The sequence below is a fragment of the Eulemur rufifrons genome, chromosome 21 (genome assembly GCF_041146395.1).
Source record: "Eulemur rufifrons isolate Redbay chromosome 21, OSU_ERuf_1, whole genome shotgun sequence".
NCBI classification, from domain to species: Eukaryota; Metazoa; Chordata; class Mammalia; order Primates; family Lemuridae; genus Eulemur; species Eulemur rufifrons.
In genome coordinates this window covers 25,928,408-25,942,165 of record NC_091003.1, presented here as the reverse complement: position 1 = coordinate 25,942,165, position 13,758 = coordinate 25,928,408, and the positions used below count along the sequence as shown (strand labels likewise).

At 60.0% G+C, this 13,758-nt stretch overlaps 1 protein-coding gene across 5 annotated transcripts in view; it reads left to right on the top strand.

Annotated features, from left to right (window-relative positions):
- TXNRD2 (thioredoxin reductase 2) overlaps nt 1–13,758 on the top strand; it is a 48,087-nt gene that overhangs the window by 17,189 nt on the left and 17,140 nt on the right. For all 5 annotated transcript variants that reach the window (XR_011236517.1, XR_011236518.1, XM_069496784.1 and 2 more), the window contains exons 9-11: nt 9,230–9,249; nt 9,986–10,077; nt 12,387–12,561. Coding sequence is in view for 3 of the 5 variants with exons in the window: in XM_069496784.1 (XP_069352885.1) it covers nt 9,230–9,249; nt 9,986–10,077; nt 12,387–12,561 (287 nt within the window). In the remaining 2 variants the exon portion in view is untranslated. The remainder of the gene's footprint in view (nt 1–9,229; nt 9,250–9,985; nt 10,078–12,386; nt 12,562–13,758) is intronic.

Sequence of the window (13,758 nt, the reverse complement as noted above, 5' to 3'; positions counted from 1 at the left end):
CTCCGTCAGCGCACGGGCTGCAGTGGAAACCTCTGTGGTGCGGCTTCACCTTCACAGGTGCTTCTAACACAATCTCCCCAATTATTTGCCGCGGTAACGCGCACGTAAAATTTACCAGTGCAACCGTTTTTAAGCGCACGGTTCATGGTCTCACACGTGGAATGTTGCGTCGCCATCACCAGCCACCTTCCCTCTCTGAACCCCTCATCGCGGACCGGCGAGGCTGTGCCTGCTGGGCGCCAACGCCCGGCCCGCCCTCCCCCGGCCCTGGCAGCCGCAGCCCACTTCCTGTCTGAATTTGACCACTCACCTGAGTGGGTCACACAGCGTCTGTGCTCTTGTGCCTGGCGTATTTCTCTTAGCATAACGTCCTCACGCTTCTTCCACATTGTAGCATGTGTCAGAATTTCCTTGTAAGGCTGCGCAGTGTTCTATCGTTTGCACAGACGGCATTTTTAAGGCTCACGTACCCGTGGGTGGGCACTGGGTTCATTCCACTTTGGCTCTTGTGAACAACGCTGCTGTGAATGCGGGTGTGGAAAGAGCTCTTCGAGCCCCTGCTTTCGGTTCTTTGGGTCCATGCCCAGAAGGAGACTTGCTGGAGCGCATGGTAATCTGTGTTTAATTGTTTGAGGAACCACTGTGCTGTTTTCCACCATTGCATATTCCCACCAGCAGCGGACAAGAGTTTCGATTTCTTCACGTCCTTGCCCGCACGGGTTGTTTTCTGTGTTGGGGACAGTGGCCCTCCTAGTGGGTGGGAGCTGTGCTCACGGACCTTGTCCGTCCCTGAAGCCCTAGTGCTTTTTGCTGACAGCCCAGCCGCACCTTGTTCCACGCGTGCCTCTGCCCAGCCTCCCTCGGAACCCCGGCCAGCTTTCCCCTCCCGATTCTGGGGGTCACAGGTGCTGCCACCCAAGGCAGGTCCTGGTCCCTCCCGAGACTGCGCTGAGCTCGGGCCAGCGTGTGCCCAGCTGCTGGGCCCTCTGCTGGGGCCCAGGCCGTGCTGTGTCCTTTGGCCTAGTCGTGTTATTTCATGCAGAAGATTTACATTTTTATGTTGTCACATTTATCACTTTTTCCTGTTACGCCACAATTTCTGAGTTATCTGTCTTGTTTGCTGTGATAAGTCATCTTTTCGTGTATTTACGGGCCTTGTTTGAAGCCGAGCGAGCCTGCGAGTGTGTCCGTGTGCGTGTGTGCGGACCGCCGCGGGCCTGGCCCACTTCCTGGCCTCCCCGCGTCCCTCTCATCTGCGGCTGGTTGGCGCATCGGGCCGTGGTCCCAGGTCTCGCAGATTTTCCCAGCTTCTCACGTCTTTCAGCTTCTGTCATGTACACATGCTCCAACTTCTGTTTCTGATGTAACTTAAATCTCCTTTACACTTAGTGGCTTTTAGATTTATTGCATGTTCAGGAAAACCTGCCCCACCCCAAGATTATTATTTTTTTTTTTTTTAAAAAAAGCTGCTGTATTTCCCTTTGGGGCTTCCACAGGTTGGATTTTCTTTTCCATCCTGGTGATCGCTCTTCTGTCGGGGGGGAGGGCTGCTGGGGCGCCCCCTCGGCGACTGCCCGGGCTCCCACTCCCGTCTCAAAGCATCGTCCTCCCTCAGGGTCGAGTCCTCCCTCGAGCTCTGGCCGTCGGAGCTGCTTGGTTCTCAAGTCTTAGTTTCCTCTCACGCTGGCGTCTCTTGGTGGAATTTGGGTCACTCTCCCGCCTCTCCACAGCACGCTGTCTGCTGGATCCACGAAGAAACAGCCTTGAGCGCACGGTGACACCTCTGTCCCAGCTGAGGCCACCCGTGTGCGTGGGTCTTCCGTGCTGGTCTCCCGGGGCCGGCACCTTCCGAATCCTGGTCACACGCTTCCTGTCCCAGGCTGCCGTGTGGGGCTGGGAGGGAGGCCTGGACCTGCGGGTGCCCGAGCGGCGCTGGCCCAGGAGGTGGCTCGGGCTCGGGGACTGCTCCTCGAGACCCTGTGCTGGGGACGGCCGGCTCGGCTGGGAAGACACAGCCCCAGATATTTTGGTCAGAAAAGAAACTACAGTGTTTATTTTCTTCAGAAAAAAAACATTTAGAAGGTTTTTTTTAAAGCTCTTTCGTTTAGAAGGAATCTAGGTATGTTATTGTTTAAGAAAAAAAAGTGTTTGCAATGTATCAGTCACCCGTTCCGTTCTGAGCATGATTTATGTGAGGAAATGGTTTTTTTAAAAATTAAGCTGGAGATATATCCCTGTACGATGCTTCTGTGAAAATGCGGCTTTTGTCCGGCGCTGTTAATGCAAGTTGTAACAGTGTAATATGGGAGTCAGTGTTTACATGTTACATTCCTCCACCGCAGTCAAAATAAGCCCGGAGGGTCTACAGTAGCATTTCTGTATTTTATCAGCTTGGGCTGGGGCGGAGGGGGAGGCCTCCACTCACACTTGGAGGGGCTGTTTCTGCCAGATTTATTTGCCTTATAAATATTCCCTGTGTTTATTTTAACTCGCTTTTAAAATGGAGCTGAAATTAATATGGACCCCAGGGCTGCTGTCCTGGCCTGAGTGCCACCCGGAGGCAGGGGGGCTGCTTCTACCTGGCCCCGTCCAGGCGGCGGGCGGGCAGCGGCCCTGCGCCTCTGCCTGTGACGCCGTGTCCCCAGCTGGCTTGAGGATGAGCTGGGTCTGTGTGGCCCCCAGCCCCTCATGGCCCCTCGTGGTCCCGCGGCCTCCCCTCCAGCAGGCACGGCCGGTGCCGGAACCTCCTCCCCGAGGGCGTCTGTGTGGGGCCTACGGCCCTTCAGCCCCAGGGGCCATTCCACTCTGTCTTTGTCCCCAAGAGACCGCCTGGCATCACAGTGCACCTTGGGCCTGGCGTGGGGAGCCCCCTCCTCCTCCACTGGCACCAGGTCCCAGGGAGCCCGGGGCTGGACAGACGGCGGAGGTGGGGTGGTCACGCCTGAGCCCAGGCCAGGGGAGACAGAATTAACAGCGCCCTTCGCTAAACAGCCAGATGCCCACAAAACGGGGCCACACCTGTTGGCCAGCACGGGCTTAGCACGTGGTTTGGAACCCGGGAAGGTGACAGGTGACGGGAAAAGCAGAGTGAGCTTGTGGGTGGGTGAGCAGGACCCTTGAGCCTGGTGTGACAGGGTGGGGCCGTCCTGGCTGCCCCAGGCTCTGAGAGCCATGCCTGTGGGGGAAGGGGCGTCCTCCTGGCCTTGGCTCGGGCAGAGCGGTGGCCTCCTGGCCTTGGCGCGGGCGGGGCGGTGGCAGTCGGGGCCCTGGTCGGGACTCCAGGACGGCACCTGCCTGGCCTCGGCCACCTCACGCCAGCCTTGTGCCCGGCTGGCCTGCCTTTCCCTTCCGTCTGTGTCTTCCCTTCCACGCGGGCTCCGGGACAGGCTGGGGAAGCGAGCAGGTTCCGGGGGAGGAACAGGGTCCCCTGGTTGGGCAGCCGGGGCCCCCGCAGGGGGAAAGGCCACTGCGCGCAGCTGCCCACTGCCAGCTGGGGAGGGGGTGCAGGGGCACATGGCCCCACGTGACGAGCTCAGAGCAGTCCCGCACTGTCCGTCCTTGGCCTCCCGGGGCTCTGCGCTGGGGCAGAGCGTTTTCGAAACGTGGGCTGATTTGACGGCGCTGTCAGAGTTTGTCACGGAAGGAGCTTTTGTTTGACCCTCATGACGTCCGACAGCTGGCCAGGTTCTGCGATCACGTCTCTGTTTTCCTAAGCGCAAGAGAAAAGAGGTAAATTTTATCCCAGGAAGACACCACGGTATTGATTTAGGAGAAATCACTGTTGCTTAAATTTTCATTTTCTGCTTAACCTCCACATTCTGTCAGTGTGACGTGATGTCCTTGTGTCCCGTGGGCGGGAGGCCGGCATTTCCTAGGCCTTGGTCACCAGACTTTGCAGCTCCTCCGCCCACCTGCCCAGCGCGTCCCTGTGGCTGGGACGTTGCAGGGCCTCGGTGGCATCTGTGACAGGGCGGCACACACAGGCTCCGGCCGGGCCCTGAGGGGTTAGGCGGGGCTTGCGGGTCCCAGGCAAGCCAGGAGCCGCCCCCACGGGGATGGTGGCTTCGAGACGCCCTCCCCTGCTGCCTCCCGGGTGCCCACAGCTTGGCAGCCCGGCTGGCATTTCCTGCGCTGGCGGGAGTGCCAAGTGGCCAGGTGCCTCCCACGAGACTGTCGCCTGTGTGGGTGTTCCCCTGGGAGAGCGGGTCAGGGCTTCGCGCTCGAGAGGCCGGTGGCTTGCTCTTTAAGCCTGGGCTTCGTGGGCCTGTTAATGCTTTTGTTTCTGCTTCCTCCCTCCACTTGATGGGGAACAAAAAAGCCTGCCCTGTGATTAGGCTAATCCCACAGTAGTTGTGCCTCTTCGGAAAGCGTTTGCGCATCGAGAGGCAGCGAGTGCGGAGCTGCCCGGAGCACACGTCAACTTGAACTCGAGGCTCTGGGTGCAGGGTGGTGACGTCCAGTGTGGGCAGAGCCCTGGTCTCCCGGTCTTGGTCTTTTAGTGTAGTGCTGAGTCCAGTGGTTCCAGCCTCCAGGGGTTCTCGCAGCCCCTCCCCGAGAGCTGGCCCCCTGACTTTTGTGGCCAGAACGGCCTGTGTTGGGCTCAGCCCCTGCAGGCCCGTGTGGCCCACGGGCGCCGCCTGCAGGCGCCTGTCTTCAGGGCCTGTCCTTCCTCCTGATCCTCGGCGTTTGCCTCTGGTTGTGCGCAGGCGGTTTCTGCTTTAGCCGGGAGGGAGATCTCCGTTTGCGTTCTCGTGTCCTGCACTCTCCAAGGGTAAACATTCATGTTATTTGGTCAGCTGGGGGAGGGGCAGAGTGAAAACCAATACCCTGGATAATCCTCACTCACGCAGGCGAGGAGAGGCCCAGAGTTTCCCTCCACACGAGTGGGGGTCGAGCTTTTGTTGAGAGATTTCAGCAAGAACGCCCACCTCCTCCCATCGTGCCTGCAGGGGCGAGGCCCCCGTGACTGCGAAGGTGGCCCCAGAGGTGGGAGCTTCTCCCGCTGCCGAGTGGCGGCCAGGGCAGGAGGCCCAGGGCACAGGGGGCTCTGAGGGGAGGGCTGGCAAGTCGTGGCCCACCCGCCTCCCCCACCCAGGCCCCGTCGGTGCCGTCACATTGTGCGGGGATCAGGGAGGCACAGGGGCTGCAGAAACAGCAAGCACTCGTGCCCAAGCCAGGAGACCATGTTGCTGCTTCCCTGGCAGTGGGGTGGGGCGAGACAGCAGCCCGCCCCGTCCTGTGGGCTGCAGCTGCACCCGGCCCACTCCCAGAGCAGGGGCAGCTTTCGGGGACAGAAAGCGTCTGAGATGAGCAGGGACCCCATTTCCCACGGGGGCCACCCTGGCATCACTCCGCTAGTACCCACGCAGCCTGGCAGGGGGTGGCTGGCCCATGCCGGGCTGAGTTTAGGGCAGGATAGTCAAAGCAGCTGGGCTCTGTTTGTATTTCCAGTAACTCACACTTTCACGTCTTAAGGAAAGGCTCATACCCCTCGCCACATGGGTCACGTCCACAGAGAGGCGGGTTTGTAATTTTGAAACTGCACCTCTGTGTGCAGATGCACCCGCTGCGGCTGCACATGGCTGTGTGCACACGCGTGGGTGCAGTGCACACCCGGCACCTGCTTCTCAGGTGTTGCTGGCCCTGCGTGGCCTGGCATGCTCCTCTGCACTGCCGGTTGGCTGGGGCCCAGGGTCCCCCCACCTTCCTCACGTGCCGAGGGGCATGTCGCCAGCCGGGACCACCTTGTGCCCAGCTTGCCGTCAGACCGCGTCTGCGTGCCCCGGACGTGACTGCAGCCTAGTCCGTCCCCGGCTCTCGAGAGGAAGCCACGTGCCAGAAGCTTCCCGCAGGGCACCTGCAGAAGTATTCAGGGGATACGCGGCTTTTTGAAATGGAATTATATCATTAGTACCTGCCGGGATTAACGCTGACACGGGGCTTATCGTCCGCGTTTTATCTCCTCTCGTTCAAAGACTAAAGGGGTGATCTGAGGAGCCCACCCACGTGTGGCTGGCCCACTGGGAGTTCTTGTTCTGTTAGGATCTGTGCCCATTTGCATGTGTGTGCACGCATGTGCTCTGTGAATGTGGGCAGGCATTGGAGTGTAAGCGTGTGTGTGGGCATGGGCATTATATACATGTGACCGTGTGCGTGTACATGTGTGCGTGCCCATGAGTGTGTGTGCGTGCCCATGTGAGAGTGTCTGCGTGCCCATGAGTGTGATGTGTGTGCCCATGTGGAGTGTGTGCGTGCCCAGGAGTGTGATGTGTGTGCACTCATGTGGAGTGTGTGCACTCATGTGGAGTGTGTGCGTGCCCACGAGTGTGATGTGTGTGCCCATGTGGAGTGTGTGCGTGCCCATGAGTGTGATGTGTGTGCCCATGTGAGTGTGTGTGCGTGCCCATGAGTGTGTGTGTGTGCCCATGTGAGAGTGTGTGCGTGCCCATGAGTGTGATGTGTGTGCCCATGTGAGAGTGTGTGCGTGCCCATGAGTGTGATGTGTGTGCCCATGTGAGAGTGTGTGCGTGCCCATGAGTGTGTGTGCGTGCCCATGTGAGAGTGTGTGCGTGCCCATGAGTGTGTGTGCGTGCCCATGAGTGCGATGTGTGTGCCCATGAGTGTGTGTGTGTGCCCATGTGAGAGTGTGTGCGTGCCCATGAGTGTGTGTGTGTGCCCATGAGTGTGTGTGTGCCCATGTGAGAGTGTGTGCGTGCCCATGAGTGTGTGTGCGTGCCCATGTGAGAGTGTGTGCGTGCCCATCAGTGTGTGTGTGCCCATGTGAGAGTGTGTGCGTGCCCATGAGTGTGTGTGCGTGCCCATGAGTGTGATGTGTGTGCCCATGAGTGTGTGTGTGTGCCCATGTGAGAGTGTGTGCGTGCCCATGAGTGTGTGTGCGTGCCCATGAGTGTGTGTGTGCCCATGAGTGTGTGTGTGTGCCCATGTGAGAGTGTGTGCGTGCCCATGAGTGTGTGTGCGTGCCCATGAGTGTGTGTGTGTGCCCATGTGAGAGTGTGTGCGTGCCCATCAGTGTGTGTGCCCATGTGAGAGTGTGTGCGTGCCCATGAGTGTGTGTGCGTGCCCATGAGTGCGATGTGTGTGCCCATGAGTGTGTGTGTGTGTGCCCATGTGAGAGTGTGTGCGTGCCCATGAGTGTGATGTGTGTGCCCATGAGTGTGTGTGCGTGCCCATGAGTGTGTGTGCGTGCCCATGTGAGAGTGTGTGCGTGCCCATGAGTGTGATGTGTGTGCCCATGTGGAGTGTGTGCGTGCCCATGAGTGTGATGTGTGTGCACGCATGTGGAGTGTGTGCGTGCCCATGAGTGTGATGTGTGTGCCCATGTGAGAGTGTGTGCGTGCCCATGAGTGTGATGTGTGTGCCCATGTGGAGTGTGTGCGTGCCCATGAGTGCGATGTGTGTGCACGCATGTGGAGTGTGTGCGTGCCCATGAGTGTGATGTGTGTGCACGCATGTGGAGTGTGTGCATGCCCATGAGTGTGATGTGTGTGCGTGCCCATGTGAGAGTGTGTGCGTGCCCATGAGTGTGATGTGTGTGAACGCATGTGGAGTGTGTGCATGCCCATGAGTGTGATGTGTGTGCGTGCCCATGTGGAGTGTGTGCGTGCCCATGAGTGTGATGTGTGTGCACGCATGTGGAGTGTGTGCATGCCCATGAGTGTGATGTGTGTGCCCATGTGAGAGTGTGTGCGTGCCCATGAGTGCGATGTGTGTGAACGCATGTGGAGTGTGTGCATGCCCATGAGTGCGATGTGTGTGCACGCATGTGGAGTGTGTGCGTGCCCATGAGTGCGATGTGTGTGCACGCATGTGGAGTGTGTGCGTGCCCATGAGTGCGATGTGTGTGCACGCATGTGGAGTGTGTGCGTGCCCATGAGTGCGATGTGTGTGCACGCATGTGGAGTGTGTGCGTGCCCATGAGTGTGATGTGTGTGCACGCATGTGGAGTATGTGCTTGCCCATGAGTGTGATGTGTGTGCACGCATGAGTGTGATGTGTGTGCCCATGTGAGAGTGTGTGCGTGCCCATGAGTGTGATGTGTGTGCACGCATGTGGAGTGTGTGCGTGCCCATGAGTGTGATGTGTGTGCCCATGTGAGTGTGTGTGCGTGCCCATGAGTGTGATGTGTGTGCACGCATGAGTGTGTGTGCGTGCCCATGTGAGAGTGTGTGCGTGCCCATGAGTGTGATGTGTGTGAACGCATGTGGAGTGTGTGCGTGCCCATGAGTGTGTGTGCGTGCCCATGTGAGAGTGTGTGCGTGCCCATGAGTGTGATGTGTGTGCCCATGTGAGAGTGTGTGCGTGCCCATGAGTGTGATGTGTGTGCCCATGTGAGAGTGTGTGCGTGCCCATGAGTGTGATGTGTGTGCACGCATGTGGAGTGTGTGCGTGCCCATGAGTGTGATGTGTGTGCACGCATGTGGAGTGTGTGCGTGCCCATGAGTGTGATGTGTGTGCCCATGTGGAGTGTGTGCGTGCCCATGAGTGTGATGTGTGTGCCCATGTGGAGTGTGTGCGTGTCCATGAGTGTGATGTGTGTGCACGCATGTGGAGTGTGTGCGTGCCCATGAGTGTGATGTGTGTGCCCATGTGAGAGTGTGTGCGTGCCCATGAGTGTGATGTGTGTGCCCATGTGGAGTGTGTGCGTGCCCATGAGTGTGATGTGTGTGCACGCATGTGGAGTGTGGCGCTGAACAACAGCAGGGCATTTGCACTACTGGGACGACGTTTCCAGAGGCTCTGCAGTCACCTGGTCCTGTGCTGCCTCCCTGCCCCCTGCGCTGGGTGTGGCAGGGCTGGGCGGGCAGGTGTGGCCTCCAGCCTGGCCGTCCGTGGTCCCAGAGTGTTCTGCTCTCGGATGACTTTCCAAGGAGCCCCCCGTGGTCCATGCCGTCACTTTCCTGCAGGGTCTCCGTTCCCATCCTGGCCCCGGAGGCCCGAGGGGCAGAGGGCAGGCCCTGTGCTTCTCCAACAGGCCTTCCAGGGGACAGGTGCCACTTGTCACTGACCACACGCCCACGAGGCTACTGTCTGTCATGTTGTGTGTCACAGCTGGACCCTCCGAAAAGCGGGCTTTGCAGCGGGGGCAGCCTGTTTGCACAGTCGGCCTCCGTGCTCACACGCTGAGTGGGCGCCTGCCGCGAAGGTCCCCCTCCGTCATCCCCAACTCGTCCACACGGTGCTCACCTCGCTCTCTGTCTCTCTCTGGCAGGTTGGTGGTCGGGGCCAGCTGTATCCTTTGCTGGTGTGTGGGCGGCAGCCTGGGTCGTGGACGCTCCCTCCCTAGGTGCCCCTCACCACCTTCCCTCCCGGCAGGCACTTACGGGACCTCTGGGGGTGGAGGGCCTGTGCCCTGGGGACAACTCGAGTCTGACCTCTGGGGCCAGGGCTTCCTGGAGGCTCTTCCTGAGCCGCACGCTGAGACGGCCGAGCCACCAGTGCAGCCGGGCACAGCCGTGAGGCAGCTGGGCCGGCCTCCCATGAGGGCAGCGGCTCCGGTCCCGCTCCTGCAGAAGGAGCAGTCAGACCCGGTGGGTCAGGGGAGGAGGCCTGGGGTCAGGAGAGGGGACATCCGGGGGCAGATGAAAGCTGCAGGCCGCCAGCTGAGAGCACAGGTCGATGCAGCTGCCTCCAGCCTTGCCTGGCTGAAGGTCTCCCACTGAGTCTGGGCGGGGCGGACCCTTCCAGGTCACAGGCCTGGCCCCGGAGGCTGAGATGAACTCCAGAGCTGGGACAGGTGCCCCGTGCAGGCCTGGCCAGTGGTGCTGCTCAGGGAGCCCCTGCTCGGGCTGGCACAGCCCTCACCCCCGGCCACGCACTGAGGGGCTGGCAGTGGGGGTCTCGGGCTGGGAGCCTCCTCTGGGGCCGGCCGCAGGAGGGTGGGCGTGGGCTGCCAGCGCAGGGCTCTGGGGTCTCGCCCCTGCACTCGCGAAGCACCGTCTGTTAGCGTTCCTCAGTCTGCACCCAGATGTGGCCCTGGAGTGTGCCGGCTTCCTCACCGGGATCGGGCTGGACACCACTGTCATGATACGCAGCATCCCTCTCCGCGGCTTTGACCAGGTAGTGCAAGAAGCTCCCGAGCCCGCCCTGTGGCTCTGCTCCTGTCTACCCGCTGCCTGGCCGAGGCAGGTGCGGGTGCGTGGGCTGGGCTGAGGCCTGAATCTTTAGGAACAGTCCCCTGAGCCGGACCAGGAGATTGCCCAGGAAATGTGAAAGCATGCAGCCGGAGCAAGGGAGGAAGGGCAGCGGGCGGGCCACACAGACACCCCTCCCGCCAACAGAAGGGACAGTGAAGGGCCACCATGGGACACCCAGCCCAGCCTCCCATGTAGGCTGGGTCTCCCCACCCCCGTCACCCCGTTAGCAAGTGGCAGCATGTGTCGCAGAAGCATTGGCCTCACTTCAGAGACCCCCAACTCTGCCGCCTCCTTGCCGAGGCCCCTGGGGTCCCGCGGGGGGAAATAGGAGGCCACGTGTGAGCCGGGTGAGTGGCGCAGGGGCACACGGGCTCCAGGCGAGCCTGTGGGTCTGCTGTCCTGACAGCCGCCAGGGGCCAGAGGTCAGAGGCTCGGGCTCGTGGTGTCCACGCAGGTCCTCGTGGAGGTGCATGGGTTTGCAGCGGTCCTCACCCGAGGCCAGATGGCAGGACGAGCCCTGTGATTGGAGCCATGGAGATTTTCATTTTCTTTTTTCTTTTTTTTTTTTTTTTCCTATTTAGAGACAGAGTCTTGCTCTGTCACCCAGGCTGGAGTGCCGTGGCATCAGCCTAGCTCACTGCAGCCTCAAACTCCTGGGCTTAAGCGATCCTCCTGCCTCGGCCTCTTGAGTAGGTGGGACTAAGGCGCACACCACTGTGCCTGGCTAATTTTTGTATTTTTTGTAGAGACAGGGTCTTACTATGTTGCTCAGACTAGTCTTGAACTCCTGGCCTCAAGCGATCCTCCCATCTTGGCCTCCCAAAGTGCTGGGATTACAGGTGTGAGCCACTGTGCCCGGCCTGAGATTTTATTTTCTTTTTTTTTTTTTTCCTTTAAGACAGAATGTCACTCTGTCAGCCCCGGTAGGGTGCAGTGGTGTCATCAGCTCACTGTAACCTCAAACTCCTGGGCTCACACGATCCTTTGCCTTGGCCTCCCAGAGTGTCAGGAGATTACAGATGTGAGCCACCGCACCTGGCCTCTTTTTTTTTTTTAACTAAAAACTCTTCAAGGAAAAGTTGCCTGTTAAAATTGAACTTTGTATTGTCGTGGGGCAGGGAGTCAAACTCCCCATGACCCCCACAGAGGAAGGCCCGTTGTGTGGCGGAGCTGCAGGTCTGCAGGGCCTGACCCAGGCCCACAGTTGGCCCTCAGCTCGCAGAGGCCTGGCGAGGTCGCCCACAGGTAGGGGGGCTGGACCTGCTGTCTCCAGACCCCTGACTCCACCCCCAGTCTGGGCCAACTCAGAGACGTGTCCCTCCGTCCTAAAGCCATGGCACACGGCTGTCACCTCCCTCAGTGCACACGCACAGAGCCCCGTGGCTCGGACACGGTCTGGGCAGACCTCTGCGGCGCCGGCGGCGGGCGGAGGAGGCTGTGCGGCCCGACACAGGAGAAGACGGGGCCCAGGAGGGGGAGGGGCCTGCAGGGGCGAGGGCCATGCCAGGGCGGAGGCTGCCCGATGGGAACACAGGAGGACTTTAGGCTGGGGACAATGGCCCCCCAGTGGTTCCCCCTCAGGGACCAGGACGTCAGAGCCCACTGGGCTTCCAGAGGGATGCGGGAGGGACCTGCAGCCTGCACGGCGGTGCCTCTGCCAGCGATGCCCGGACACTGTCCCCGTGGTCTGGGGGGGACCTGCGCACGCGGCCCAGAGCCAGCTGGCTCGCCCGGACGGGCGTCAGAGAATTTAAGTGGTGACTGTTTCCTCCTGACACTGCTGGCCTGTGCGGACCCCAGTGTCCTGGAGAATGGGGCCCCGGCTGCAGCTGGACAGGGGCACGGGGCCTACCGGGCGACAGGCAGGAGCAGCACCCTCTGCCCCGCAGCCGTGCCCACACCTGCCGCCGTGTTTCCAGGTGGGGCAGAGGGCCAGGAGAAGGAAGTGCTTCGTGCCACGGCTTTAGTGGGGACTTAGGTAACTGGCAGCTAGAGAGGCACCCACAGGCCAAGCAAGTCCTGACCGAAGGGCCCAGGGCTGGGGGTTTGGAGCCAAGAGTGCGGCCGACACTCTGCACAGATGGTGGCGCAGTGGGCACCCCACCCTCTCTTCCACACAGACCCCTCCTGCCTCCTCGCCGGGGCCTTCGAGAGCAGGGCAGGGGCAGGGCCTCCCCGGCGGCTGTCGGTGGCGGTGATCTCACTGCCACCTGGTCCTCTCCTGTCTTGCAGCAAATGTCTTCCCTGGTCACGGAGTACATGGCGTCTCACGGCACCCGGTTCCTGAGGGGCTGCACCCCCTCCCAAGTTAGGAGGCTTCCGACTGGCCAGCTCCAGGTTACCTGGGAGGACCGCACCTCTGGCAAGGAGGACACGGACACCTTTGACACCGTCCTGTGGGCCATAGGTAGGCGTGCGCCGAGCCACACACTCGGGCTGTCTCTGGTCTTCCCGAGGCACACGGGGACCAGCAGAACCTTGTCCCCCTGCGGCGGAACCTTCGGCCCACTTCCCATCACCTCCTGGGGATACCCGTCCTCTGGCCCCCAGCAGGTTGGCCGCCCTGGGACCTTCTGGAAACACAAGCCAAAGATAAGCCAGCCAGGTGTCACCACTGAGCAAAGACTAGTCGTCCTCCCTTGGTGGGTTGTTGTTACAGTGTCCGCGCATAAATCCGCGCGTTTCCCGCTAGGGTTAAGCCTTGGTATAGTTTTTATATAATAATATACATTTTGAATTACAGCTTTAAGCTAGTTGTTTTTAACACAAAAATGATATAGATTTTAGCACTTTCTAAACTGTGGTAATGTGTATCTAACAAACGTCACCAATTTAAGCATTTGTAAGTGCACGGCTCAGTGACATTAAGCACAGTGACATTGCCGTGCAACCGTCCCCACCGCCCATCTCCAGAACTATCTCATCTTCTGAAGCTGAAACTCGGTCCCTGTTAAAGAATAGCTCCCCACCCCCCCCAGACCCTGGAAGCCGCCACTCTACCTTCTGTCCCAATGAATTTGATGGCTCCAGGGACCTCACATAAGCGAGTCATGCAGTATTTGTCCTTTTGTGACCAGCTATTTCACTGAGCAAAATGTCCTCAGCGTTCGCCATGTTATGCACGTGTGAGAATTCCCTTCCTTTTTAAGGCTGGATAATTTTGCTTACGCATTCATCTGTCCGTGGACACTTGGGTCACTGCCACCCTTGGCTACTGCAAATAATGCTGCTATCAACACAGTGCGCACAAGCTGGCTGTTTCCGACGTGTAAACATGATGCAGATGTTAAAGGTTCTAACCGGCCTTTTTGTGGCTCGCAGCAGCCCCCAACGGGCCGCTCTGGGCTCTACAGGCCATCACGTGCTGGGAGTGGGTGTCTCACTGGCCTTTCCGGTAGTCACACTTCGAAGGATTCCAAAGGTGGCATCCAGCGTGGGGCAGAGGCCTTGGGCCTTCTCCAGCCAGGTGTGGGTCGGCTGCCTCTCGCCGGCTCTCATCCTCCTGCCTGCCGTGTGGGGCCAGTGCTTTGTGGGTGGCGGTTGAGCAGATGTAGCTGTGGCTGACCTCGCCGGACACCCTGCCTCTCTGGCTGGGCCCCCCAGG